The 23,950-nt window shown below is 56.2% G+C and overlaps 3 protein-coding genes across 17 annotated transcripts in view; 1 reads left to right on the top strand and 2 right to left on the bottom strand.

The window, feature by feature from the left end:
• SLC6A9 (solute carrier family 6 member 9) overlaps positions 1–7,893 on the top strand; it is a 36,031-nt gene extending 28,138 nt beyond the window's left edge. For 10 of the 11 annotated variants that reach the window (XM_021712519.1, XM_021712523.1, XM_021712520.1 and 7 more), the window contains 9 exons: positions 1,630–1,762; positions 2,028–2,162; positions 2,265–2,368; positions 2,740–2,977; positions 3,058–3,192; positions 3,302–3,401; positions 3,485–3,585; positions 6,341–6,511; positions 6,623–7,893. In XM_021712519.1, coding sequence (XP_021568194.1) covers positions 1,630–1,762; positions 2,028–2,162; positions 2,265–2,368; positions 2,740–2,977; positions 3,058–3,192; positions 3,302–3,401; positions 3,485–3,585; positions 6,341–6,511; positions 6,623–6,817 — 1,312 coding nt within the window. In that variant the 3' untranslated portion in view covers positions 6,818–7,893. The remainder of the gene's footprint in view (positions 1–1,629; positions 1,763–2,027; positions 2,163–2,264; positions 2,369–2,739; positions 2,978–3,057; positions 3,193–3,301; positions 3,402–3,484; positions 3,586–6,340; positions 6,512–6,622) is intronic. The other variant, XM_021712524.1, reaches the window with a different exon arrangement.
• Positions 7,853–11,412, bottom strand: CCDC24 (coiled-coil domain containing 24). Of its 3 annotated transcripts, none has more exons than XM_021712530.1 (8): positions 11,255–11,412; positions 10,827–11,041; positions 10,614–10,730; positions 9,848–9,922; positions 9,231–9,285; positions 8,714–8,783; positions 8,540–8,618; positions 7,853–8,459 (listed from the first exon to the last, which is right to left on the bottom strand). In XM_021712530.1, the coding sequence occupies exons 1-8, from the start codon at positions 11,378–11,380 to the stop codon at positions 8,222–8,224; spliced, it is 975 nt and encodes a 324-aa protein (XP_021568205.1). In that variant the 5' UTR covers positions 11,381–11,412; the 3' UTR covers positions 7,853–8,221. The 3 variants fall into 3 exon arrangements, with proteins under 3 accessions (XP_021568205.1, XP_008056609.1, XP_021568206.1); XM_008058418.1 differs by having other exon boundaries at positions 9,848–9,925; positions 10,866–11,041; XM_021712531.1 differs by lacking the exon at positions 10,827–11,041.
• Positions 11,413–11,845: 433 nt separating this feature from the next.
• B4GALT2 (beta-1,4-galactosyltransferase 2) lies at positions 11,846–23,950 on the bottom strand. Of its 3 annotated transcripts, none has more exons than XM_008058416.2 (7): positions 23,817–23,950; positions 21,868–22,223; positions 21,386–21,621; positions 18,154–18,344; positions 17,797–17,919; positions 17,566–17,670; positions 11,846–12,903 (listed from the first exon to the last, which is right to left on the bottom strand). In XM_008058416.2, the coding sequence occupies exons 2-7, from the start codon at positions 22,169–22,171 to the stop codon at positions 12,753–12,755; spliced, it is 1,110 nt and encodes a 369-aa protein (XP_008056607.1). In that variant the 5' UTR covers positions 22,172–22,223; positions 23,817–23,950; the 3' UTR covers positions 11,846–12,752. The 3 variants fall into 3 exon arrangements, with proteins under 3 accessions (XP_008056607.1, XP_021568203.1, XP_021568202.1); XM_021712528.1 differs by having other exon boundaries at positions 23,712–23,900; XM_021712527.1 differs by lacking the exon at positions 23,817–23,950 and adding an exon at positions 23,274–23,379.

Genomic DNA, 23,950 nt, shown 5'->3' with positions numbered 1-23,950 from the left:
CAATATTCATTCATTCATTCATTCAACAAATGCTGAGCACCTCTCTGTGCCAGGCAGTGGGTGATACAGATGACAAACAGAAGAAATAGGTGAAACATAGTCTGAGAGAAGGATATATGTGCTGTGGAGGGAGATATAGCCCAGGCGGGGAGGGGGACCTGGCTGGGGCGGGGGCTGCCATTTTGAGAAGAGGACACCTGAGGAAGTGAGAAAGGAGGGAGCTGTGTGGACAAGCCTAGCTTGTGGGGCCCGGTTCAAAGTGAAAATATGGGGGCCCCGTTTGAATGTATTAAGAATTTCAAGATGGTAACAGTAGAGCATCAGACCAAACCCAAGACCCTTCCAAGCTCAGGGCCCTACTTGACCGCACGGGTCGCACGCTCACATGTGCATGTGGGTATCTGGGGAAAAAGCATTATAGTCAGAGGGAACGCATGTGCAAAGGTCCTGGAGTGGGGCGTGTCTGGCACGTTTAAGGGACAATAAGGAGACCGGTGCTGCTGGAGCAGTAACCAAGGAGGCGAGTAGGAGGAAATGGCAGGGGAGGGGACAGTGGGTTGTGTAGGACTTCGTATGGTTTTCAGCTTTTCCACAGTGAGAGATGGGAGCCATCGCAAAGCTTTGAGTCAAGGAGAGACTCTCGGCGTGCTCTCGCAGAAACCCTTCAGAGCCTTCTCATGGCCTGCAGGATAAGTTCAGACATCTCAGCCTTGACTTGACAGCTCCTTGGGCTCTGCTCCCTTCCTACCCCTCTGCCTTCTCTCTTCCCTTCCCCTTCTGTTCCAGCCTTACTGAGCTACCTGACTTGCCCAGGCTGGGCCGTGCTGTCTCCTGACCCCCGCCCTGCTGCCTGCGGTTCCCTCAACCTGGCACACTCTTCCACTCCTCTTTCGCCATCTCCTCCCCATTCCTCAAACCACAGCTCCAGCCTCACCTCTTCTGGGAAGCCTTCCACCCATGCCTGTCCCCTTGGGTCTGTGACACACCTCCTGGCGGTGCCTGCAGCTCCCTGTACTCATCCCTGCCCTAGTCCTTCCCACCCAGAGCAGTTTGTCTGCTTTTCCCTACCCTTGTCCCCAAGAGTGAGAAGATGCCTCCTACAGGTCTATACGCCCAGCACCCAGCACAGGGCCTGGTGCATAAGTGTTCAGTTGATGGAAAGAACACAGCTGGCATAGGGTAGGGCACCCGATGGAGCCACCCAAAGTCTTCATTCAACAATCTACTGCTCTCTTGGTTTGTTGGAGACAGAGCAGATTAATATGGGGAAAATGCTCCCAGAAGGCTTCTTGGAGGAGGTGACACCTGATAGGATGAGGAAAGGGTATTCCTGACTGGAGGAATATACAAGTAAGGGCCCGGGCTAGGCCCGACCAGAGACAAGGAGACCTCTGAGGGTCCTGGGAGAGGCTGCAGAGCAGTGAACTTGTGTCCGGTTCCCCCAGGACTGCAGCAGGCAGAGGGCTGGGCCAGCTGGGGCTGGGCCCTGCAGTGGCTCACCTCTCACATCAGCTGACTGTGGGAACTTCATGACAAAGGAGGGCACGGTCAGGCTGGGTCCTGAGCCTTGGGAATATGTTGCCAGGCAGCGGGGGCTGGCCCTCAATGGCAGAGTCTCCCCTTCCCCAGGCTCTACGTGCTGAAGCTGTCTGACGACATTGGGAACTTTGGGGAGGTGCGGCTGCCTCTCCTCGGCTGCCTTGGTGTCTCCTGGGTGGTCGTCTTCCTCTGCCTCATCCGAGGGGTCAAGTCTTCAGGGAAAGCAAGTACCCCTCCCCCAGCAGGGTCTGTGCCCTCCCAGAAAGACCCTGCTCCCCTACCTGGTGTGTGTGTTGTGTGTGTGTGAGAGTGTGTGTGTGTGTGTGTGTGTGTGTGTGTGTGTTGAGGGGAGGCTGAGGAGGGGGTCATGGGAGGGACATGGGAGGGCAAGAGGGACCAGTGGGCCAGCAGTGATTAGGTGGCTGGAGAGGGGGCATCCCGGGTGGGAAAGCACCCAGAGGAGTCCATGGAGCCCATTTTGCACACAGGTGGTGTACTTCACGGCCACGTTCCCCTATGTGGTGCTGACCATCCTGTTTGTCCGCGGAGTGACCCTGGAAGGAGCCTTCACAGGCATCATGTACTATGTGACCCCACAGTGGGACAAGATCCTGGAGGCCAAGGTGGGATGTGGAGGGGAGCCTGAAGGGGGACGGGCAGGGGCCAGGGAGGTGCCTGCCTGCCTACCACCCCTTCCCTCCCTACCACCCCTTCCCTCCCTGCAGGTGTGGGGGGATGCCGCCTCCCAGATCTTCTATTCGTTGGGCTGTGCGTGGGGAGGGCTCATCACCATGGCTTCCTACAACAAGTTCCACAACAACTGTTACCGGTGAGCTGCCCCCGCGCCCTGAGCTGCCCTGTTCCCTGCCTTCTCTGCAGCCTGACGACGGCCCCAGTGCAGCCCCTGGGCCCACGAGGACCCCCTCCGCTCATGACCCTGCAGACATGGGAACACTGGGTCTGGATCGAGTCACTGGAGAATGGGGAGAAGAGATAAGAGGGATGGGGACAATGATGTCCTAGAAGTCTGTGAGGACTCAAAAGCCTCAGGCTCACTTAAAAAGCCCAAGCAGACCAGAAAAGGAGTTCGGGGCTGCCTTTGTTCCTGGAGCTTTTTCCTGTGCCTTCTCTAGGCCCTAACTGGGGGTAGGGAAGCAAGCTGTGTCTCCTGAACTCTGTCTCTGTTTTCTTCCCCCTCAGGGACAGTGTCATCATCAGCATCACCAACTGTGCCACCAGCGTCTATGCTGGCTTCGTCATCTTCTCCATCCTCGGCTTCATGGCCAATCACCTGGGTGTGGACGTGTCCCGCGTAGCCGACCACGGCCCTGGCCTGGCCTTCGTGGCTTACCCCGAGGCCCTCACGCTTCTTCCCATCTCCCCGCTGTGGTCCCTGCTCTTCTTCTTCATGCTCATCTTACTGGGGCTGGGCACTCAGGTACGAGGTGTGGGACATGGACCAGAGGCTTGGGATGGGGACAAATGTCAGGCCCCTGCGCTGATGGCCATATCCTGTAGTTCTGCCTCCTGGAGACACTGGTCACGGCCATTGTGGATGAGGTTGGGAATGAGTGGATCCTGCAGAAAAAGACCTACGTGACCTTGGCCGTGGCGGTAGCTGGCTTTTTGCTGGGCATCCCTCTCACCAGCCAGGTAAGAACCGGGCAAGGGCAAGGCCAGGCTGGAGTTGCTGGGGTATGTGGGGAACAGCGGGGGAGCCCAGGCCACAGGTGCCCCAGCTCAGCTGCCCGCTGGCCCACAGGCAGGCATCTATTGGCTGCTGCTGATGGACAACTACGCAGCCAGCTTCTCGTTGGTGGTCATCTCCTGCATCATGTGTGTGTCCATCATGTACATTTACGGTAAGTGCCTGAGCTTCTGGGGCGTCCCCGCCCCTGGCCTGCCCACTCTGTCCTGCCGGCCTGCTGACCTCCCCTCTCTCCAGGGCACCGGAGCTACTTCCAGGACATCCAGATGATGCTGGGGTTCCCACCACCCCTCTTCTTTCAGATCTGCTGGCGCTTTGTCTCTCCCGCTATCATTTTCGTGAGTTTCTTGGCCAATCCCTCCCTTCCCCTGAAGCCCCTTGGCCAAGTGCCCTTGTCCTGGAAACCAGTGGAGGGAGAGCTGGAGCCTGTCCATCTGGCCAGCGCTCCACACCCACAGCTCGGGTCACTGGGAGGCCGAGGGAGGTCAGATAGAGTCAGATAGGTGTATGGAGACCCAGCGCCACCCAGGCCCTGGCCTGGGGCTGGGAAAGGAGTGCTGAGCCTGTATTTGACTGAAGACATTGCCCAGGCTTGGAAGGAGAGAGCGGCTGGCAGCAGCTCGAGTGAGTCAGTTCCCCCTCCTGGTGCTCCCACCTGGCATCCCCTCAGGGCCCTCAGGAGTCAATATTGATATCAGTGTCAGCCTCTGTCTGCCTCGCTGATCTCATCTCCCATCTTTCATAGAGGAGGTGCCCAAGGGGCTTGGCTGTGTGTGTGGTGGGAATGTGTGGGTGTTCCACAAGCAGCCCCAGGACCTGTAAGTTGCAAACCGTAGGAGCCAAATGCCAACTCTGCATTGGGGGAATTGAGGGCAAGCCCGCCTGGCAGTGAAGTGGGCTGGCTTGGGAGGGGGAGTTCCTGGTTTCATGAATATTCAACAGCTGGGAAACTCCCATCAGGGAGCTGAACTAAGGACTACACCATGGCAAGAAACCAGGCACTTCTGCACCCTTTTCATATGTAACTTTAATACAACTCTCCAAGGAGCAATTGTCATTCCCATTTTACAGATGAGGAAACTGAGACACAGCGATAAGTCACTAATAAGAGGCAGAGCCACAATTCAGATTGGGTAGTACAATTCAGAGGCTGCATGTGTGCCCAGTGCTACACTAGAAGCACTCCTGCAGGAGAGATGAACAGTCCCTGGGCTAAAACCATATGAGCTGGCTCCTTTCTACTCAGGGTGGGAAGCCGGGAGAGAACGGGTCACTCCACAGAGAAGAGGCAGGGCCACCTCTGAGTGGCAGTGTGAGGGCTGACCCCGTGGCAAGGGCAACGTCCCGAGTCATACTCCTGTCATGTTCAATTCCTCAGTGCCACAGGGGTCCCAGCACCAGACTTGCACTGTGGCGCGTGTTTCTGAATAAAAGGCCCATGGGGAGCCAAGGACTCCACCACATGGGATGTGGGACATTCCCAAGCCTGGCACAGACACCAGTTCTGGCCACTGGCCCAGCTTTGAAACAGGAGGAGCGGAAGTCTCCTGTCAGTAGTGGGAGGCCAAGGAGGCCGGGGAAGGCGAGCACAACCACTAGCGCCGTGTCCTTGGGGGCTGTGGCCCAAGGTGAGGTCAGCTGCCACAGCTGGGGGTGCGGAAGAGGGAGGGTGCTTCTGGCACTCAGATCAGACCACTGTCCAGGGGGGAGACCTGGGCACCTGCCAAGAGCAGAAGGCAGCAAGGAGACAGGCACAAGAACCTGCAGGGGCCGCCTCGGCCTGGATCTGGTGTCTCCATGAGGTCAAGGCGAAGTGGACAGTGCCCTCTCTGAGCCCAGGAAGCCAGGCTGGGGTCTCCTTAAGGGGAGGACTCTAGGCTCTGTAGACGCATGTTTCTAAGCTGTCATGCCTTCCTTGGCAACTTTCCTTTATGTTTCTGAGAAGCTCTTTTTGACAAACTCCACCTTTCCGTCAGCTCCAATAAGGGATCTGTCCACACATAGATGGGGATCAGTTCCATTCCGGAAACTTGTTATAAGCTCCCACTGTGTGCAGCGGCCCAAGAGGGTGTCCCCTGATATGATGCAGGTTTTGCATTCTAGAATTTGGTCACAAGAAATGCCGGAGGAGCCTGAGCTCCGGGAGCTGCCGAAGGTCCGGGAGGAGGATGCTGAGCTCTTCTGGCAAGCTGCCCTCTGGGTGGCCCTGCCTCTTATGTTGCTGGCTGGCACAAGCTTTATCTCCCATCATGCTCATCTCTTTCCACAGAGGCTCCCCAGAGCAAGTGCGGCCTGAACACATTTCTAGCCTTCGGAGTCTCCCCAGGCTGAATGTCACTGTCTCTACAGCCACAAACAGGCAGGGCTTCACCCTACCCTCTCCCCATCTCTCCCCCCACCACCTCTCTGCACAAATCAAATGAACACACGAGACTGTGCTGAGCGCTGGCCTGTGCACTGGAGACCCAGAGCTGATGCAATCCCAGGAGCTCCCAGGGCTATGGGAAACATTAGACAAAGTAACTCTAAGGAAGCAGATGGAAGATGCCCATGAGAGGCCTTTTAGAAGGACACGGGAAATCTGGGGTGGCTTCTTGAAGGACGGGGCATTGGTGTAGGGTTTGACAGAGGATGATCCCTAGGATAGATGAAGAGAGGGTATGTGATGCTGGGTGGAATGGAAAGGTTGAGGCAGGGGTGCTGTGGCCAGCAAAACAAGCTGAGGTCCTGCTGCAAGGTGAGGGCCGAAGGGCCAGTGATTTGGCCTTACTTCAGTCGGCAACAAGATCGCCAGTCTTTGGACAGAACTGACTTCCAAAGGCAGCAGCAGCTTGCCCGTTCCCTGGCCAGCGCAGGACTGTTGCGAAGGCAGAGCTCTCCCCTTCCGGGGTGCCTTCTTGCTCACCGTGGCCCGGACCTTTGGTTCTGCTCACTTCTTCCATTGCCCAGATGTTGGCAGTTGCCTCTGCCCTACCCACAATGCCTTTCTGGTCTGGGAAACAGGAGAGGGAGGGGTGCCGAAAGGAGAGATACCCAGGGTCTGGGAGAGGCTCTGGGCGGGCCTCACGCCCACTCCCACTCCGCCCCTTGTAGTTTATTCTGGTCTTCACGGTGATCCAGTACCGGCCAATCACCTACAACCATTACCAGTACCCAGGCTGGGCTGTGGCCATTGGCTTCCTCATGGCTCTGTCCTCCGTCCTCTGCATTCCATTCTACGCCCTGTTCCAGCTCTGCCGCACAGAAGGGGACACCCTCCTCCAGGTGAGGGCTGGGAGCAGGCTGGGCAGCAGGTGAAACGGGAAGGGGTGATGGATGGGCCTCAAGGGCTCCCTTCTGATGCACCCTGCCCCCATGTGCCTACCTCTTGTGCAGCGTTTGAAAAATGCCACAAAGCCAAGCAGAGACTGGGGCCCTGCCCTCCTGGAGCACCGAACTGGGCGCTATGCCCCCACCATAGCCCCTTCTCCTGAAGATGGGTTCGAGGTCCAGCCACTGCACCCGGACAAGGCCCAGATCCCCATCGTGGGCAGTAACGGCTCCAGCCGTCTCCAGGACTCCCGGATATGAGCACAGCTTCCAGGGGAGTGGCCCCATCCCCACCCCGTGCTCCCACCACAGAGACTGGGGAGGCAGTGGACAGGTGTCACCGCCTGCCCCCTGCCATGCCCTGGCCAGGACGGCTGCTGTCACCTTGGCCACTACTGCTAATGCGGTCATTCGTGCTCGTGTCCCCAGTGTTTACACGTCCTTTGGATGTCAAGATGGCAGCTGGGGGTGGGGGCGAAAGGGGAGGGTTGCTAGGGGGCTCAAAGCACTTTGGAGGGGTCTCAGGCCAGGTCCCCAGTGGCTTGTGTGGCTTTACGCAGCCTCTGATGCCCTCACACTCTGCCCTGAGCTGCCAGTTCTGGGTGGGCCCCCAGCCGTTTCCCTCCTTGGGCCTCCAGCCCTGTGACCAGTGTTCCTACCCTCAGAGCAGACCCTAGCCTCTGCCCAGGCAAATCTGGATCTACCTACCTGGGGGCAGGGTGAGGGGCTAGGGGGCTGTGCAGTGTTACTTGTCAGGCTGTACTGCCCAGCCCTGTTTATCTGTGTAATTATTTTTGTAAGAATTGTATTATCTGTGGTTGCCACGCCCTCGCCCCCAGTGTCGGGACCAATCTGTCTTCCAGGCCTGCTTGCACCTCACTTGTTGCTCTGGGGTCTCTGCCCCTCTTTCCAGCCCTGGCTGTCAGGCCCAGCCAGCAGAGGTCCGTGACCCAGCAGCCTGCCCAAAGCACTCGTGTCTGGGGAACAGGGGTGGGAGCTGCTCCATAGGAGGTTTGAGCCCAGAACCCTGGGGAAGGGGGACCCTGCACGACAACCCCCCTGTCCTCCCTCCACCAGGCTAAAGGTCCAGTCTTTCCAAACGTGCTGTCCCTGTTCACGTGCCAAATGGCCCCAGCCCGCGTGTCCCCAACCCCTCTCTGGAGCCAGAGTTCCTTCTCTCAAGTCCCGCAGTGTCTGTCCATTCTCTGTGCAGTGACAGTCCCGGCCAAGCCGCCTCTAATCCTCTGTAGCAATAACGGTGCGCCGCCCACCCCTGCCATCCATGCACCACTAGGATTTTAAAGTCCATAGATTTTAATGAAATTTCTATTCCTGTCTCTGAGCTGCTGCTGTGCTTTGTCTGAGTCCCCCAAGGGACAAGAGTCAGGGCTGGAATGGGACCTCTGTCTGCCAGGCCTTTGTGGAGGCCTGAGAGGAGAAAGGCCAAAGGCTCTGACGATTGAGACAGATGCCTGGCCACTCAGCTCCAGATACCAGGGACCTGGCAAGGGGGTGAAACAAGGGCTGGACAGGCGAACTGCCTTGGGGTCCTAGTGAGGGCTCACCAAGACCAGATCTGAAGTCAGCTGGGCCACTGCAGGTGAGAGGCGGCAGCAGATGTGGCCGGTTCTGGCAGAAGCAGAAACCTGCTTTGTGACCAGACCTTTAGGTTCCGGCCCAGGGAGCCACACTGGACATTGATGTGGAAGATGGCCCTTCCCTGGGGCTGCACTGAAGCTGCCGTCCCCAGCGACGGGTGGTGACCTGGCCTGGAGGTCGGGGGCAGCGCCCTAAAGGAGGTGCAGGTGGGCGGCATTGCAGAGGTGTGGTCCAAAAGCCAGCAGCCCCGTGGAGGCAGGGAAAGGGTCTGAGGCCCTGAGTGGAGGATCCCAAGGGCAGCTGCCTGGATAGGAAGGAGTCACTGTGAGAATGATGACCCAACCCTTCAGCCGACCCTACCCGGCGTCTTCCTGCTTTGGTTACCTGTGCTTGGGAGACACACAGGAAGGCCCCAGAGATGCCTGCAGCTCCTGCTCCATGGCCTTCTTCTGTTCCTTCAGCTCTGAAGGAGAGGTACAGCTGAGACTCAGTGCCCAACTCTTCTAGGGTATGCACAAGTGCAGGGCTGGGGTTCTCGGGCTTGCTAAGGGTCCTCACCTGCCAGGGTGGGCTTCAGGGTTGCCTCGGAGGGGTGGCAAGGCTGCATATATTCCTTTGCCAGGGAGCGCTGCAGGAGAGCTGGGTCAGTGCTCAGCCTTAAGGCAGGGCAGGATACCGAGGCCAGGACTCCTCAGGTCCCAGGATCAAGCCCATGCAGCCCCCTCAACCCAACCATCATGAGGGCAGCCATCCAAAGGAACACCAGCACTGCTGAGTTTAGCGAGATAGTGGCTGGGCCTGCACCCAGACTTGGGTAAAGGAAGGAGGCAATAGACCTGGGGCCAATCCAGCTGGTTAATCTAAAACTGCTGAGCCTGGACCCAAGGGCCCAACCAGGATCCTGGAATCTGCAGTTTTAGTATTTCACACACACAGTGTGCACACATGAGAAGACAGGATTCACACATATCTGTACTGACACACACATACATGGGTCTCATACACCCAGGTGAAAAGTGTGTGTGTCTGCGCCCAGCGGTGAGGTTCTGGGGGAAGGCCCAGGGCTGCAGCTCACCTGCAGGATGGTGATCTCCCTCTCCAAGCTGCAACACTCCTCCTCCAGGAGGCCCCTGGGACATGAGGGAGCACGGCAGCCAGAACCAGGGCCGCAGGCCCACGTCTCAGCTGAGCCTGCCATGCGGCCCTAACCTCCAACCTCACCAGGCGTCCCAGTCCCCTCCAGCCCCTCCTTTCTCAGCCCACAAGGCCCTCTGCTGCCTGGGGGCTGCCCCGGCACAGACTTCCGGCCCTCGCCAGTCTCCTTGCTCCTCTCCCACCCCAGCAGCACCATCTTCTCTTCTGTGTTACTGTACCGGGCCTGTGACCCTTCCTGCCCCCATCTTCCCCCACGTCATATCCCTTCCCTGCTTAAAACCGCTCCGTGGCTACCCTCATGTCAGGATAAGTGTCTTATGGACATGGCCCCTGCGAGCATCCGGACTTAGCTATTTCCTGGGAGCAACCTCACCAGCTCTGCAGCAACCACTCCTTCCACCTCGCAGCCTTACACACATGGGTCTCCCTGCCAGGTACAAGCTCTCCTTTTTCTCGGTCCCAGCACCCCAGGATCCATCCCTGTCTCCTGTCCTGTCTCCACTCCCCCACCTATACTCAGGTGCCTCTGGGCCTCACCTCAGGCGTCTTGCAACCTGGTCAATGTTGGACACGTTCAGTTGGTCCCTGATGATGCTGAGGTCCCTGTGACTGCTGCTGACAGATGAAGTCAACATCACTCTCCCATGTTGCTCACCCCAGGCCTTCAGGACACAAACACCACTTCTGGACAATTGTGTGGCCTTTCTTAAGAAGGCACATAATATAGTGCAAAGAGAAATGGTTTGGGAGCCTGGGTTTGCAAATGCGCTCTGTCACCCTTCACTGTGTGTGGCCTCGGGCAAATCGCTTATCCTCTGAGCTTTAGTTTCTTCACATGCAAAATGGAGCCCACCTCCTAGGGCTGGGCAAGGATTAGAATAAGTCCACTTCTCACATTTATGTCATTCAGTCCCAGCTGTAAATACCATTTGCTGCCCTCCTTGTCTTTCTAGCCTGGTTCTTGCTCCTGTTCTCCAAGCATGAGGAACAACTGCCTGCAGGACATGGCCTCCTTGCCTCCCTTTTCCTGCAAAGCTCGAAAGCTCTCTTTCATCTGCTAGGAAACTGCTCCTCATACAATACCCAGATCAAATCAGTCACTTTCTTCAAGAAGCCTTGCCTGTGCAGATGTCTCCTCTGGGTTTCTGGAGCCCTCAGGTGCTGATCTCTATCACAAGTATTAACAGCTGTAAAAGTGTCCAGCCTGACTGGAAGCTCCTCCATGAAGCCAGGTGGAATCCTCCACCTGACTGGGGCCCTCTGCAAGCAGGGGCAGATCCCTCCTCTCCTGCCACCACTTTACCTGGGCTCACCAGCTCTCATCTGGACTCTCTCCTGTTCTGGCAAATCACATCTGGGCTCTTCCAAGGCAAAGCGCAGGACCCTGGGGCTATACTGGACCCAAGCCTGGGCCTGGTCCCTGCAGAAGGTGCACATGAAGGAAGTCGAGAGCCTCCTTTCCGGAAACCACAGGGAAGGTGACCCTAGCTCGTTGTCAGGGGCAGGGCTAGCCCACCTAATGGCTAGGGAAGGGGCCCAGGCATGAGGCTCCCACCTGCCCTCGCAGATGGCCTTGTGGTGGAGACCCCTGAGCAGCTGCTGGAGTTCCTGGCGCACGAGGTCCCGTAGAAAGGGAGGTGGTGCCAGAAGCGAGGAGGGGTCAGAGGTGGGGCGTGAGCTGGGTGCTTGGGAGGATCGAGCCTCTCGGAGTAGCGTCTGTAGCATGGCCACCTGCAAGGAGAGCTGGGGCACATTGCGACTGTGGAGGCAGGTGACGGGAGTCGGGAAAGGGCTGGGAGGAGGGGGTGGGGCGGAGTCGACGAGGTCGGACTGTGAGACTCGAGATCGGGAGTTACTGGGCAGGGCCAGGACCCGGAGGAGGTGGGAAATCACTCAGGACGCGGGGCAGGAGCCTGGGACGTGGCCCACCTTCCCACTCCCCACCTCCGCCCGCAGCTCCAGGCTCAGGTCCACCGCCGCCTCCCCCAGAAACCTCTTCACTTCGGGCCGCTCCTGGAGCGGAACGTGCTCCTCCACCAGCTCCCACAGCGACGGGCCGTCCTGGGCCATGGCCCGCCCGCGCCGCAGTCCCCCGCTCTGACCTATGCGGCAACCGGTCGGAACGCCGGACCTACGGCCAGAGCGCCGGTCGCCGGGCCACGCCCCCGCGCCCCCCCCGCGTTGTGCCGCCGGTCCTCACGGCAGGAATGACCCATCCGGAGCCGCCCGTCTCTCCTGCTTTTTTCTGCCTCGCTTCTCAGACGCTCGGAGGCCGCGGTTCCAGGCCACGGCCCCAGGAGCCGGGCATGGGAACCAGGGCTCTAGCCCCACCTCTTCCGCGCGGCCGTCACCCGGGAAACCGCGCCGCGACCCCAGGCCCCGCCCCCAGGAGGTCCCGCGCGCGGGCTGGGAGTCCGGCCTCGCCGCGGGGGCGGGCAGTGCTTGGGAGTGGGAACCAGCCAGAGCTCTGACCCAAGCACCTGGGGCTTGTTCCTGGGCACCTTTAGGCCTCGGGGAAGCATAAGAACTGAGAAATCTGTGCCCACTAGGTTTATTACTTCTTGCCTCGACTGGCCTGGAGCAGCGGCAGGGTGAACTTTTTTCCCAGGGCCTGTGGAAGTCTAGGGAGTGGCGGTGCTTAGAGAGCCAGGTTTACATATTGGGCCAGGTGTTCTTCCACTACAACACACTCAGGGTAATTAGGTTCAGGGACTCAGATCCCCATCCCCAAACAGACAGGGGGGCTGCTCCATTCACGTTTTTTACTAAAGCACCCACACAAGTTTCTGTGCAATGTACAAACACGAGCCGGCCCTGGGGCTTCTGCTTCCTCTCTGAGACAGGGAGGCGGGAACCAGACTGACTGATCCAAGCCTCACCTGCTCCCCCATGCAAAGGCCAACTCCAAGATCCCAGGCAGGACACAGCACCCCTTCTGGTCCCCTACTGGGGCTGCTCCTCAGCAGGGGGCACACCAAGGCTTGCCCCCTACAATGTTGAATGAAAAAGGTTTCCCCTCCCCTGGGAACAAGGGGGTTCCCCAGATCTGAGAATTCCCCCTGGAAGAGACACTGCCCCCTAGTCATACCTCCCACCCTTCCAGGCCCTAGGGGACTCAAGGGGGGGAAACTGAGGCACAGAGAGGTGGAGTGACCTAGCCACTCCGCGAGGCAGTGCAGGGGCTGGCCCGACCCTGCCAGTGACTGGGTCTGGCCTGGGGGGAGTGGGGCAGGAGTGAGGGCCACACTTGAGGGTCCTGCCCAGGCAGGAAGTCCCCCAAAGTGGGTTCTGAAACTTTCAGGTGTAGCTGGGGGCCTATTGAAGACCCTCAGAAAACAAAGCCCAAAGTCCTGGGGATCCCCCACAGAGCAGCTGCCAGCCAGGCTGTAGGTCAGTCCTCTGGCAGGCAATCCTCGGCACAGAGAGCCTTTGTCCATTAGTGTCAGCCTCGAGGAGGCCATGATGGGGGCCGCCCAATGTCCACTGTGATGTTGGTGAAGAGTGGTTGCCGAGACACTTCTAAGACCTGGTACCGCACTGATCCGATGCCATCTCGCTTCATGGTCAGCTTCGTGTTTTGAATCTTGGTAAACCTAGATAGGATGGAAATAGTCTGGATCAGGGCCAACCACTGTCAACTAAAAGTAAAATCCTAAGACCCTCAACAGACCTCCCTCTTAGACAAGGGGACCCCAAATAAACCTTAAAAACTGAATCCTTGGTCATGATGGGAAGGTTAGACATGCCTTGTTATACTCCCACCCCTTTGTGATTGAGACACAACTAACCAGCATTAATGTCAAAATACAGAAAGACTGATGGACTTTCTGTGGCAATAAGATACCAAATCATAAACAGGACCTAGGGCCATACCAGGCAAGGGTTAAGTCATAACCCTACACTTTAAAGAATAAACTCTGTTCTAGGTGAGGCTTGGTGGCTCAGCCTGTAATTCCAGCACTTTGGGAGGCTGAGATGAGTGGATTGCCTGAGCCTGCGGATTCGAGACCCACCCAGGCAACTTGGCAAGACCTCATCTCTACAATAAATCAAAAATTAGCCGGTGTGGTAGCGTGCGCCTGTAGTTCTGACTACTTGGAAGGCTGAGGCAGAAGGATCACCAGAGCCCAGCAGGTCGAGGCTGCGGTGGCTGGGAGTGTGCCACTGCACTCCAGTCTGGGCGACAGAGACTCCAACTCAAAAACAACAACAACAAAAATCTCTGTTCTAACTGCCACAAGGTTTTTCTTTTTCACTAGCAGCTAAACAAGCATTGGCCTTGAGATATCCAATTATTAAAACAATTTGCAGCTCATCCACTGCTAGACACTGACCCCTACCCTCTGTTCCACCAAGCATAACTATAGCTTTGATTGGCCAAGAGACTGATTTCAGTAATTCACTCCTGATAACCACCAACCACGGACTGGATCTGGGTGGTTTATAGAGGCTGTGCACTTGAGCATCTGCGTCCTGAAAAGACCTTTTGATATATAGTGCTTTAACTGTAATACATTTAAATATGGATGGTATGTAACATGCATGTTTGCTCAATAAGCATGCATCAGGATTGCCTTCATGAATATTCATAAGCTTCTCCTGTAACCTGTTGATCAACCCATTCAACTTAAATTCCTGTCTTATCCCTTTTTCCCTTGAAGTGCCTGCCTGCTTGTGATTTTTAAGTTAACAACACCAAACATGGTCATTGCTAGATCATTGCCACTGCCACTGCCTTGCTAAGCCATGGTGTGGCCATGTGCTCTTTGAGCTATGGTCAGGCCCTGTTTCCTGGTTTTGGCCTCCTTCCCTATCTTGGGGATGTGAACCTTCTCTTTCGCTTTCTCTCTCTAATTTACTATTAAATAAACTATATTTTCTAATCCAAAAACAAAACAAAACAAAAAACACCAAACCCAATATGAGATCTCAGGGCTAAGGCTTAAGCCATCCTGGGTCCTTCCAGAGGTGACTTGGCAGGAGCCCTTTTGCTCTTGCATTTGCCCTCAAAACAGAGATCTCAACACCTTCAGCCAGAAAACACAGTTGTGACACCCTCACAAATCTCTGCACTCAGACCTTCCTTCCAAGCCTGAGACCCAGGTATGAGGCATCCCACAGGTACTTCAAATGCAATGTGTTCTGCATCAAATGCATCATCCTTACTCCCCAAGCCTGTGCCATCTTCTCTGTTCATGCTTTAGTGACTCCTTCACTTACTGAACACCCCCATGTGCCAGGCTGCGCTCTAAGCACCAGGGCTACACCCATGGCCAGGAAACACAGGGTCCTTCCTCTCAGGGCAAGCAGCTTCTCTAGGGGAGGCATCAGAATGCTAAGGGAGACATGTACGTGACACTGAGCTGAGGGTCGGGGGACGAGCACTCCAGACAAAGGTCAGAGTACACGCCACCTCTGTAAACTGGCCAGAACCAGTCCAAGGACAGTGGTCTCATCAGGAGTAAATGACTGAAACCAGTCTCTTGTCTAATTAAAGCTATAGTTATGGCCTGTGAAACAGAGGGTAGGGGCCAGTGTCTGTGGTGGATGAGCTGCAAATTGTTTTAATATTGTGTATCTCAAGGTCAATGCTCCCACTCCCGCTCCACCCAGCAGGTAGGCCAGTTTAGCTGACCCTAAACTGGGAGTAAGGTTAGCTCTGAGGCTAGAGTATACTGTATATGGGCAGGGCTCTGTAAGTCAGAGCAAGCAATTCATATTTTATTCTGTGAGTAAGAAGGCACTGAGGGATTTTTAACCCAATGTGGGGGTGGGCTATGAACCATAGATGGGCAAGGAAAAAGGAGGGAAATGACTTAGAGGTCACTGTAGCAGCCCAGGTAGGGTTCCAGAGGTCAGACTGGTATAAAGGCAGTAAAGGGGGAAAGTGAGTAGGCTCAAATATGTTCTAGGGGGTGGCATTGATATGATATCCTGATGGTTTGGATATGTAGGATGAGGAAAAGCAGAATCTAGAACTCCTGGACTAGAAGCAAAAACAACTATGTAGACAGAACCATGATCCACAGGGTTCCTTAAGCCAGAAATTTCTTGCTACCTTGCCATTTGCACACCCAAGGCAGACAGACCATCACTAGTTGATCACGGCACCCAGCAAGCTATTCCTGAAACAGGACCAAGGCTCCTGGCATGTACTTGTAAAGCTCCACTCCCACCCTTACCCCAACTGTTTTGATCCTCTCAGTTCTTCTGGGCTCAGCTCAGATCCCTCTCCTGAGCCACTGAGTATGGAGCACTTTCCCTCAAATGCCCTAAAGCCCCTCCTTTCCAGTCTGTCATCCCTTCCCTGATGACCATGGTTTTTCATTTTGTTTTGTTTTTAAAGTCATGGTCTTGCTCTGTCACCCAGACTAGAGTGCAGTGCCACAATCATAGCCTTGATCTCCTGTGCTCAAGCAATCCTCCTGTCTCAGCCTCTAGAACAGCTGGAACTACAGGCAAGCACCACCATGCCCAGCTAATTTTCTTATTATTTTGTAGAGATGGGGTCTTGCTATGCTGCCTATGCAGGTCTTGAACTCTTGGGCTCAAGTGACACTTCCGCCTTGGCTTCCCAAAGTGCTGGGATTACAGTCGTGAGCCACTGCACCCAGGCTGACCATAGTTTCTATCTGAATCTCCTTTTCATAGGCTCCCTGGACTTCCCAGTGCCTCACACTTCTGCCAAACATCAACCCCACATCAATGCTGCAATCCCTCTCCCTCATTTTTATACCCTGGGTTCAGAGCAGAAAAACCCTACTGTTCAAGCTGGGGACACAGCACCCCACTCCTGATCCTTATCCCAGCATGCCCCTTTGGCTTGGATGACTTCCTCTCCCACTCCACCCAGCAGCTAGGCTAGCCCTCCACCTTCCTCAAGTTCCAAACTCAAGTACGATCCTGCCTCTCCCTGGATAAAGCCCTTCCATGAGTTGGGTGCACTGGCTCACACCTGTAATCCCAGCACTTTGGGCATCCGAGGCGAGAGGATTGCCTGAGCCCACGGGTTTGAGACTAGCCTGGGCAACATAAATGGGGGAAGAATGTGGAAAATTAGCCAGGCATGGTGGCACACGCCTGTAGTTCCAGCTACTTGGAAGGCTGAGGCGGAAGGATCGCCGGAGCCCAGCAGGTCGAGGCTCCGGTGGCCATGAGCGTGCCACTGCACTGAGTGAGTGAGACTCCAACTCAAAAAAAAAAAAAAAAAAGGCTCTTCCATGACTTTTCAATCTCTCTGAGACAAAAGTTATTCAAGACCCCTAATACTCAGCATTGACTCCTCCATCACCACTCTTCCCCAGAGGTCTTAAAACCAAATAGTTTAAGACTCTCAGTATATACCATGCATGTTCACATTCCAAACTTACAAACATGATTTCATTTATAAACTGGCCTTCTCCACTAGCCTGATGAACAGCCCAAGGTAGGTATGAGACAAATACTTGTTAAATGACTCTTTTCAAACTCCAGTTTATTATCACCTCCTCCAAGAAGGCGTCCACCACTCCCTCTTCTGCTAGGACAGCACCTTGCCCTGGTCACCTTATGCTATTAACCGTTTGTCTCCATGACTTGAGTCCCCTGCCTTGATTGAGCTTCATGAGAGAGAGCAAGAATTGAGCATGACTGCTGTGGGTCCCTGTCTCTAGAATATTTGGCACAAGTCACAGAGAAGCTTCAGGAATCCCAAGAAGCCCTTGTCAATGTTTCATACCCTTTAGATCTTCTCCCAGTCAGTACCAGACACCAAACGTGGCTATCTTCTAAGTGACCCTTCTCCACTCTGAGGGTAGGCACTGTCTTTCCTCAACCTACCCCACCCCATGCTGCTCAGGATACTTTTGTTAGGTCCCCAGGAGCTGTGCCCAGTGTCCACTATCTCTTGTCCTATCAGTTCTGGCAGGCTAGTAGAAGCAAGGGTCACATGAGGTACATAAGTGAGGTGACAATTTAAGCCCTGACTTTAGATTCTAGTCACCTCTAGGAATCAGGCCAGGAGTGAGTGATAGATACCTGGGGCTGAAGTCAAGCTGGGGGTTGGGGGACATGGACTAGGGTGCTGGAAGTCACCTCTGGGGACCAGTGGCATTGAGAGTCACCTCTCAGAGCTCAAGGATGCCTGGAGGCCACCTCTAGAGGGTCAGAGATTGAGAAACTTAGGATCAAGAGTTGAGGATACCAGGAATACCAGGAAGTCACCTCTGCAGAGTAAGGGGTTAGAGCCCTTGGGGAAAGGGGTGCTGGTGGGTCACCTCTGAGGGTTGGGCTCATTATGCTTGTCCCGGTCATGCTTGATCATGCGGTAGCGGCCTATTCGGATGTCTGGGCGTGAGATCTTCATCCCAGTCAGGGAGATCCTGAGGATGGGGACAGAGGGACTATGGTAGGAACCAGGAAGAGAAAGGAGCCCCACAAGGAGCCCCACCCAGTCTGTACCTCACACCCTCATCCACCAGTCTACTCCCCACCCTATCCCTACTCACCTGTTGAAGATGTCATCATCCTCACCACCCCAGCCCCAGTACTCGTTGGGGAAGCCATTGATTCTCAGAAACTGGGCCTTACTCAGGCCTGACACGCCTCCAAAGTAGCCAGCATAGGGCAGCCTATGGCATGGGAAAACAGGAGTCAGTGAGGGTCCTAGAGGACTCAAGATGAAAGACCAAAGATGGGATGGGAGAAGAATGTGGAACTAGGGGGACAGGGGAACAGGGGTGGATACAGTCTAGTCAGAGGGGTCTGGGCCAGGAGCCAGGAGCCAGAGGGGCACTGGGACTGGGAGTGAGGGCCTGGGTGTGGTGGAGGCAGGGAGGTCTGGGTCTAGCTAAGAGAGCCCTTACCGGAAGCCGAATTTGTCCATGGCAATGGCAAAGTGGCGGGGCTGGTCACCGCAGCGGTATAGATTGCGGTCATCCATGGGGATCAGGTCCACGTCGCTGAAGATGAAGCAGTCATAGGCAGCATCCTCCTTCAATGCCTCTAGGAAGCCCACGTTGAGCAGCTTGGCCCGGTTGAAGGTGTCTTCACCATGCTGAGAGTGGGGAGAGGGGGAAGGTCAGCTCTGGGCCCGTGACCAGCAAGCACCTGCCACTTTACTACTCTCTAGAACAGTCCCTGGGGGTCTACCCAGGGCCCCCATCCTTACATGACTCCTCCAGACTCTCAGGTTCCAGTCCAGCTTCTTATCCTGGATCTGCCATTCAAAGGCCTTTCATGACTTGGTTCCAGTTTTCTTTCTGGCCACTGCCCTCAGATCCTAAGGCCTAGCTACACTACATTCTTCAGCCCCAGAATATGCCAGACACTTTCTTGCCTCCAGGCCTTGGGGTTATCAGTACCCGCTGCCTGGAATGCTCTTCTTTGCTTGTCAAACTCACTAGAAAGGCTTCCCTGACCAAACCTGCCTGCCCTAGTATACTTGCTCCTTCCTTCCTAGGACCTCACTGATGCCAATATCCATTTAAAGAGTTCTATGGGGGCTCTAACCTCATTGCTCATTCAGCCACATTCTGTGGTCCTCTCCTTTGTGCCAGTAGGGATTCTAGAGACGAGCAGCCCTGGTTCCTATCCCCATTGAGTATACAGTCATGAAGTGAGACAAACAACAAATGTCCCAAAAGACCAGTATCTAAGATGCAGAAGACATAGAAACTGAGCCACTGGGCTTCAGGCACCTGCCCACCTCTAGCTCCTGTGGAACTATGTCTAACTCCCTGAGCAGCCTCTGAGTACAGGACAGGACTGGACTAGACCCATTTTATTGTCTCCCCAACCAAATGGCAAGCAGGAGGCCTACAAGGAGTCATGGCCCAGTGAGGCTGGGATTTCCTGAGAAATGGAGCTGCAGGGATCCTGGCCGTTCAGGCCTAAGCACAAAATTCTTGACAGAGCAGGAAGCATTCAATGGGAGGAGGTGACCCTTAGCTCCTGTCCCAACCCACCCAGGCTAGAGCCAGAAAGGCACCTGGAAAAGGGGTCTGCTAGTGGGCTCTTCTGGAATAAAAGCAGACAGCAGACACTCCACTCCACCAGCTAAGCCTGAGCCTGATTGGGCAGGAGGTGCTCCGCTTTGGAATTCCAACCTGCCCAGGCCCCTGCTCTCTTCCCTCCCTCTCCTGCACCTGCTCTTCACCAGCCCTCGGGGGGCTGGTCCATTTTCTCCAGCCCACCAGTACTTCTCTGACCTGTCTCACCAGCCAGGAGCCCTAGGTTTTTCTCACATGGCTCATAAACATATCAAATTCCCTCCCATCTGGGGCAGAAAAACCCCACAAAAAAACCCAACCAAAACCTCCCTCCAGTTATCACCCTACCTTTTGCCTTCCCTTCTTGGCAGAAATTTTTTTTAAGAGTTGTCTCCAATTGGTTATTTCCATTTCGTCAAATCCGATTCCTTCTTCAACCCACTGCAATCTGCTTCCGCCCCCATCATGCCCCTGAAATGGCTCTCGCTGGGCCCACCTTGTTGCTAAATCCACTGGACGCATCTTGGTCCACATCCCTCCTCACTCCCCCACAGTGTTCATGCAGCTGCCATGTTTCCTTCCTGACTGACTGCTGGGCTTCCGGGATACCACACTCTCCTGGGTCTCCTCCGACCCTTCTGGCCAATCCTCTCAGCCTCTGTAACAGCCTCCTTCTCCACTCATTCCTTCAGTGCTGGCTTTCTATTCTCATGTCCCTCACTCCCTGGGCAGGTGGGACATTGTTGGTTTCTGGGACCATCTACATCCTGGCTCCCAGATCCCTGTCTTCATCACAGACTCTATCCTCAGTCCAGACTCATTTGTCTAACTGCCTGCTAACCATGCCTCCTGTACTTCCCACAGGCACTCAAGCTCATCACACGCAAGAGAGGATTCAGAGTCACACTCCCCCAGACCTGGCCCAGCTCCTGTGTCCCCATCTCACTCGTAGGCACAGCCATTCCCACAGCACACAGCCACAGCCGAAACCCTGCGCTGTCTTGACGTTGTGCTTTTCTCACTCTCTACCTCTTGCGTAATGTTTCCCCCTTCAGCCCCATGACCACTGCTCTACTCATCCTCATCCACAAAGTCGCCACCTCTTTCCTGGGCACCGTCATCGCTCCTTAACTGGTCACCCTGCCTCTAATCTTTCCCTCCCATCCACTCACCACATGTAGCCAGGACAATCTTTCTGTACATGTCACTCCCTCCTTATAGTCTTACAATGGTGCCCAGCCACCTTCAGGCTGGACTTCAGTGGCTAGCATATCTCCGAAGACCCTTCTTAGCTTGGCCACCACCAACTCCTCCAGCCTGTTTGCTACCCAGCCCACATGTTGGACCCGACACCCCAGCCAACAGCTCCTGAACAAGTGAGGCCAGTTCTCTTGCCGGGCCCTGGGTCTTCCATATATTCTTTGCCTAGAAAGCTTGCCTCCTCCAGTCCCTGATGCCTGTTCGCTCCTCAAGACCCGCTTCAACAACTGCTTCCCAGCCCATAGTTGAACCAGGGCCCTCTGTGCTCCCATAACTCCCTGCTCCAACCACTCACACACCATCTTGCTGGAACCTGCAGGGATCCATGTCCAAGTCTAGGAGGTCTTATGCCAGAGAAGGCCTGTTTCAGATCTTCTCTGGGACCCAGTGGCCAGCTCTAGCCAGGCCCACCAGGGGGCTCAGCTGTGGCCAGCACCTGGCTGAAAGGTTCTGTAACCCTCATCCTCAACACCTCTTCCTAATCAGCATACCCTAGGCTTGTATCGCCACAGGGTGGGGTAAGCAGTGACATGGGTAGTCAGTGGGGCCCACCCCTTCTGAGGCTATATGCACACACCCATCAGTGTGTATGTCAAAATTCACATACACACACACCCCTCACACATGCACACAAGCATTCCTGTGCACACAAGCATTGGTGTGCACCCCACACCATCCATGTACACTCACGTGACCATGGGCAGACAAGGAGCCACAAATGGCCCAACCCACATACACACCAACGGGCACATGGGACCCCACACCCCCCTCTGAGCAGACACACCCACAGGTGCATGTGGGTTCCTTGGTGGCTAGTGCCCCGAGAGGGACCATGCAGACAGCACACCTGGTTGATGACATAGACGCCATAGCGTAGCCGCTGCCGTCTCAAGATGGGGTGAAGGTAGTGGAGCCAGTAGCGTAGGTGGTGCTCCCGGTGTCTAAAGGGAATGATGACTGCCACCGTCTGGGCTGGGGTGCAGTCGGGTGGTGTATAACGGCCGCCCAGGAGCACGCCTGGGTTCTCCCTCTGCACCCGCTCCAGAGGCATGGGTGAGGTGAACTCGATCAGCAGCCGGCCCACTGCAGGCAGGACAGTGTTAGAAATCAGGGTCTTGCCAGAATCCAAGGACACCAGCCCCTCCCCTCAGCCTGAACCTCAAGAATAGCCCTCTTAGACCTGACTTGGGCCCCAAGAATAGCCCAAGAATAGCCCTCTTAGAACTGACTTGGGCCCTTAATACCCCCATGGGTCCAGACTCCATTCCCCCAGTCAAACCAGTAAGGCCCTCTTCCCCGACATAGGCGGGCCCTGTCTTCCAGGCTCACCAAGACCGGGTGGCAAGTCAGGACAAGGTGGAGGCACAGAAGCCGTGGGACCAGGCTGGGCACTGGGGACCTCAGGGAGCCCCGAGCTGGGGGCAGTGGCGTTGGGCCGGGAGCAGTTGCTGCTGCTGCTGGCAGCTGGGTGGAGGGTACGGGCAGGGCCGCGGGCACTGAAGCGGCTGAAGAAGGCCAGGTGCTGGGTGTAGACGTCAAAGTAGAGGATGACCGCCACGAGAAAGTGCAGCAGGCAGAGAAGGAGCACAGCCTTGCACACGCGCTCCAGCGTACCCCCCAGCAGTCTGCTCATCCCGCAGGCGGCCGCTGGCCCGCCCAGTGGGCCCGGGCATCCGGCTGCCGGCCTGAGCAGGGTGGGAGGAAAACAGACCCAGCAGGTCAGGGCAGGACAGGCAAAGCTGCACACCCACCTCTTACCCGCTACTCACACTCACAGCCCCACACCTCACATTTACCTGCTCTCACCCTTTCATACTCATGAACTCACATTTTACCTGCAAACAGATAACCAGAGTCCCTGGCAATTCAGAACTCTCACATCCTCAGGCACAACCACTACTAAGCCACATACACTTGCCTTCCTGGAACTCAATGACACACACACACTCAGGTACACACTTTCTGCACAACTCCACACACACACACTCATGTATTTCCAAGAACAGACACATGAACTCTGATCATGTTGGTTTGTACCGTACCTAAGCATAGAAACACATTTACCCACATGGTGCACCTGTGCCCAGAGAACAGACACCCCACAGGGTAGCATCCTCAACCCAGGACTCATGGCTCAGGGAAGCCGGGAGTCCTCATACTGAGTAACGCCCATGCAGGAGCACTTTACACTCATGACTTCATTTAGTCCTTCCAGGAGCTGTGTGGAAAGTGGTTTGGTCATTCAGGTCCCAGAAGCAAACAGGCCAAGACAACTGGGACCAGGCAGGGAAGTGGCCCTCAGCATGCAGGGAGCCCAAATAGGCACAGGACGTTTATGGGATGCCTTCCCACTGGAGCTAGAGGTCAAAACACACGGTGGGGCAGGGGACACCCCTCAACCAAGACCTCAAGGCCCGCCCCCTTGGAACTGGGACAAAGGCCCTGGGACCTGCCTAGCACAGCTGTTTCTGATTCCCAGAACAGGGGATGCTTGGGCCCTGGAGAGGGAACACAGCACTGGGTATGGCAGGAAGGGGTTTTGCCTGGGCGATGACTCCAGCTGTGGCTTCCACAGAGCAGCAACCACTTCTGCTAGTGCTTCAGAGAGCAGGGGGAGCCTCACTCACTGACACGGACACCCGGGCCTCAGTTACAGTCACTCACACTCCGACAGAGAACTACATATAGAGTCACAGATACACCCGGGTGGCACTACACACGGAGTCCACACTCACAAACAAAGCCACCGCTTCCGGACTTAGCCATACATCCAGGCTCCCGGGCAGCTCACACCCAGACCCACGTGCAAACATCCCACCCCTCCCTCAGGGCAGGGGCTCTGGGTCAGCCTGGCGGTCAGGCTGAGGGGCGCGTCTGGGCGGGGCTGGGTGGCTGAACACGTGGCACCGGGAATGGGGGAGGCAGCAGAAACCGGGTGGGTGTGGAGCTTGGGGTGGGGGGTGTGGATTGGGAGGAGTGGATGGAGGGCGCGGGCCGAGGCAAAGGCCAAGGGGAAACGCGAATGGAGCGCCTCCTGGCGCCACGAGGCCGGGGCGGGCGAGGACAATGAGGAAGGCTGGCCGGGGGCGGGCGGAGGAGCCCAGGAGGGGAACGGAGGGATGGGGGTGGGGCGGGTGAAGGCAAGCCGGGGTCTGGCCGCCAGCGCCTCTCACCGGGTCTGGGCTGGGATCTCGGGGCCGCGCTCGGGATGCCCCTTGCGGGACCGGGTCTGGAATCTCAGGGCCCTGGGCGAGGAGCCGCGCGCGCCCTCCTCTCACCCGGCGCTCGGGGCTCAGCAGGGGACGCTGTTCCGGCTCGGGCAGGGCTCCCGGCTCCGGCGGCTGCGGACGGCTCCGTTCCCCATGGTCCGGCCCGCCGCCTCCCGCCGCCCAGTCAGAGGCCCCCGCGGCCC

This window comes from Carlito syrichta, unplaced genomic scaffold (genome assembly GCF_000164805.1).
Source record: "Carlito syrichta isolate Samal-C Ts95f unplaced genomic scaffold, Tarsius_syrichta-2.0.1 Scaffold303334, whole genome shotgun sequence".
Classification (NCBI taxonomy): domain Eukaryota; kingdom Metazoa; phylum Chordata; class Mammalia; order Primates; family Tarsiidae; genus Carlito; species Carlito syrichta.
The sequence above is the reverse complement of the archived record's forward strand: the minus strand, read 5'-3'. Positions and strand labels throughout refer to the sequence as shown.

Bases quoted from the DNA above. Each gene is read 5' to 3' on its own strand.
- CCDC24 (XM_021712530.1), bottom strand. From the start codon at position 11,380: ATGGCCCAGGACGGCCCGTCGCTGTGGGAGCTGGTGGAGGAGCACGTT. The intron at 10,731-10,826 runs GTGGGCTAGCCC...CACCTTCTGCAG, and splicing joins GCCCCTTCCCTAGCCATTAG to GGACCAGGCCCAGGCTTGGG. The intron at 9,286-9,847 runs GTGAGGCCCAGA...CTCATGTCCCAG, and splicing joins CAGGTTGCAAGACGCCTGAG to GGGCCTCCTGGAGGAGGAGT.
- B4GALT2 (XM_008058416.2), bottom strand. From the start codon at position 22,171: ATGAGCAGACTGCTGGGGGGTACGCTGGAGCGCGTGTGCAAGGCTGTG. The intron at 21,622-21,867 runs GTGAGCCTGGAA...TCCTGCCTGCAG, and splicing joins TGACTTGCCACCCGGTCTTG to TGGGCCGGCTGCTGATCGAG. The intron at 18,345-21,385 runs GTGTGCTGTCTG...CCCCACTCTCAG, and splicing joins GCGTCTATGTCATCAACCAG to CATGGTGAAGACACCTTCAA.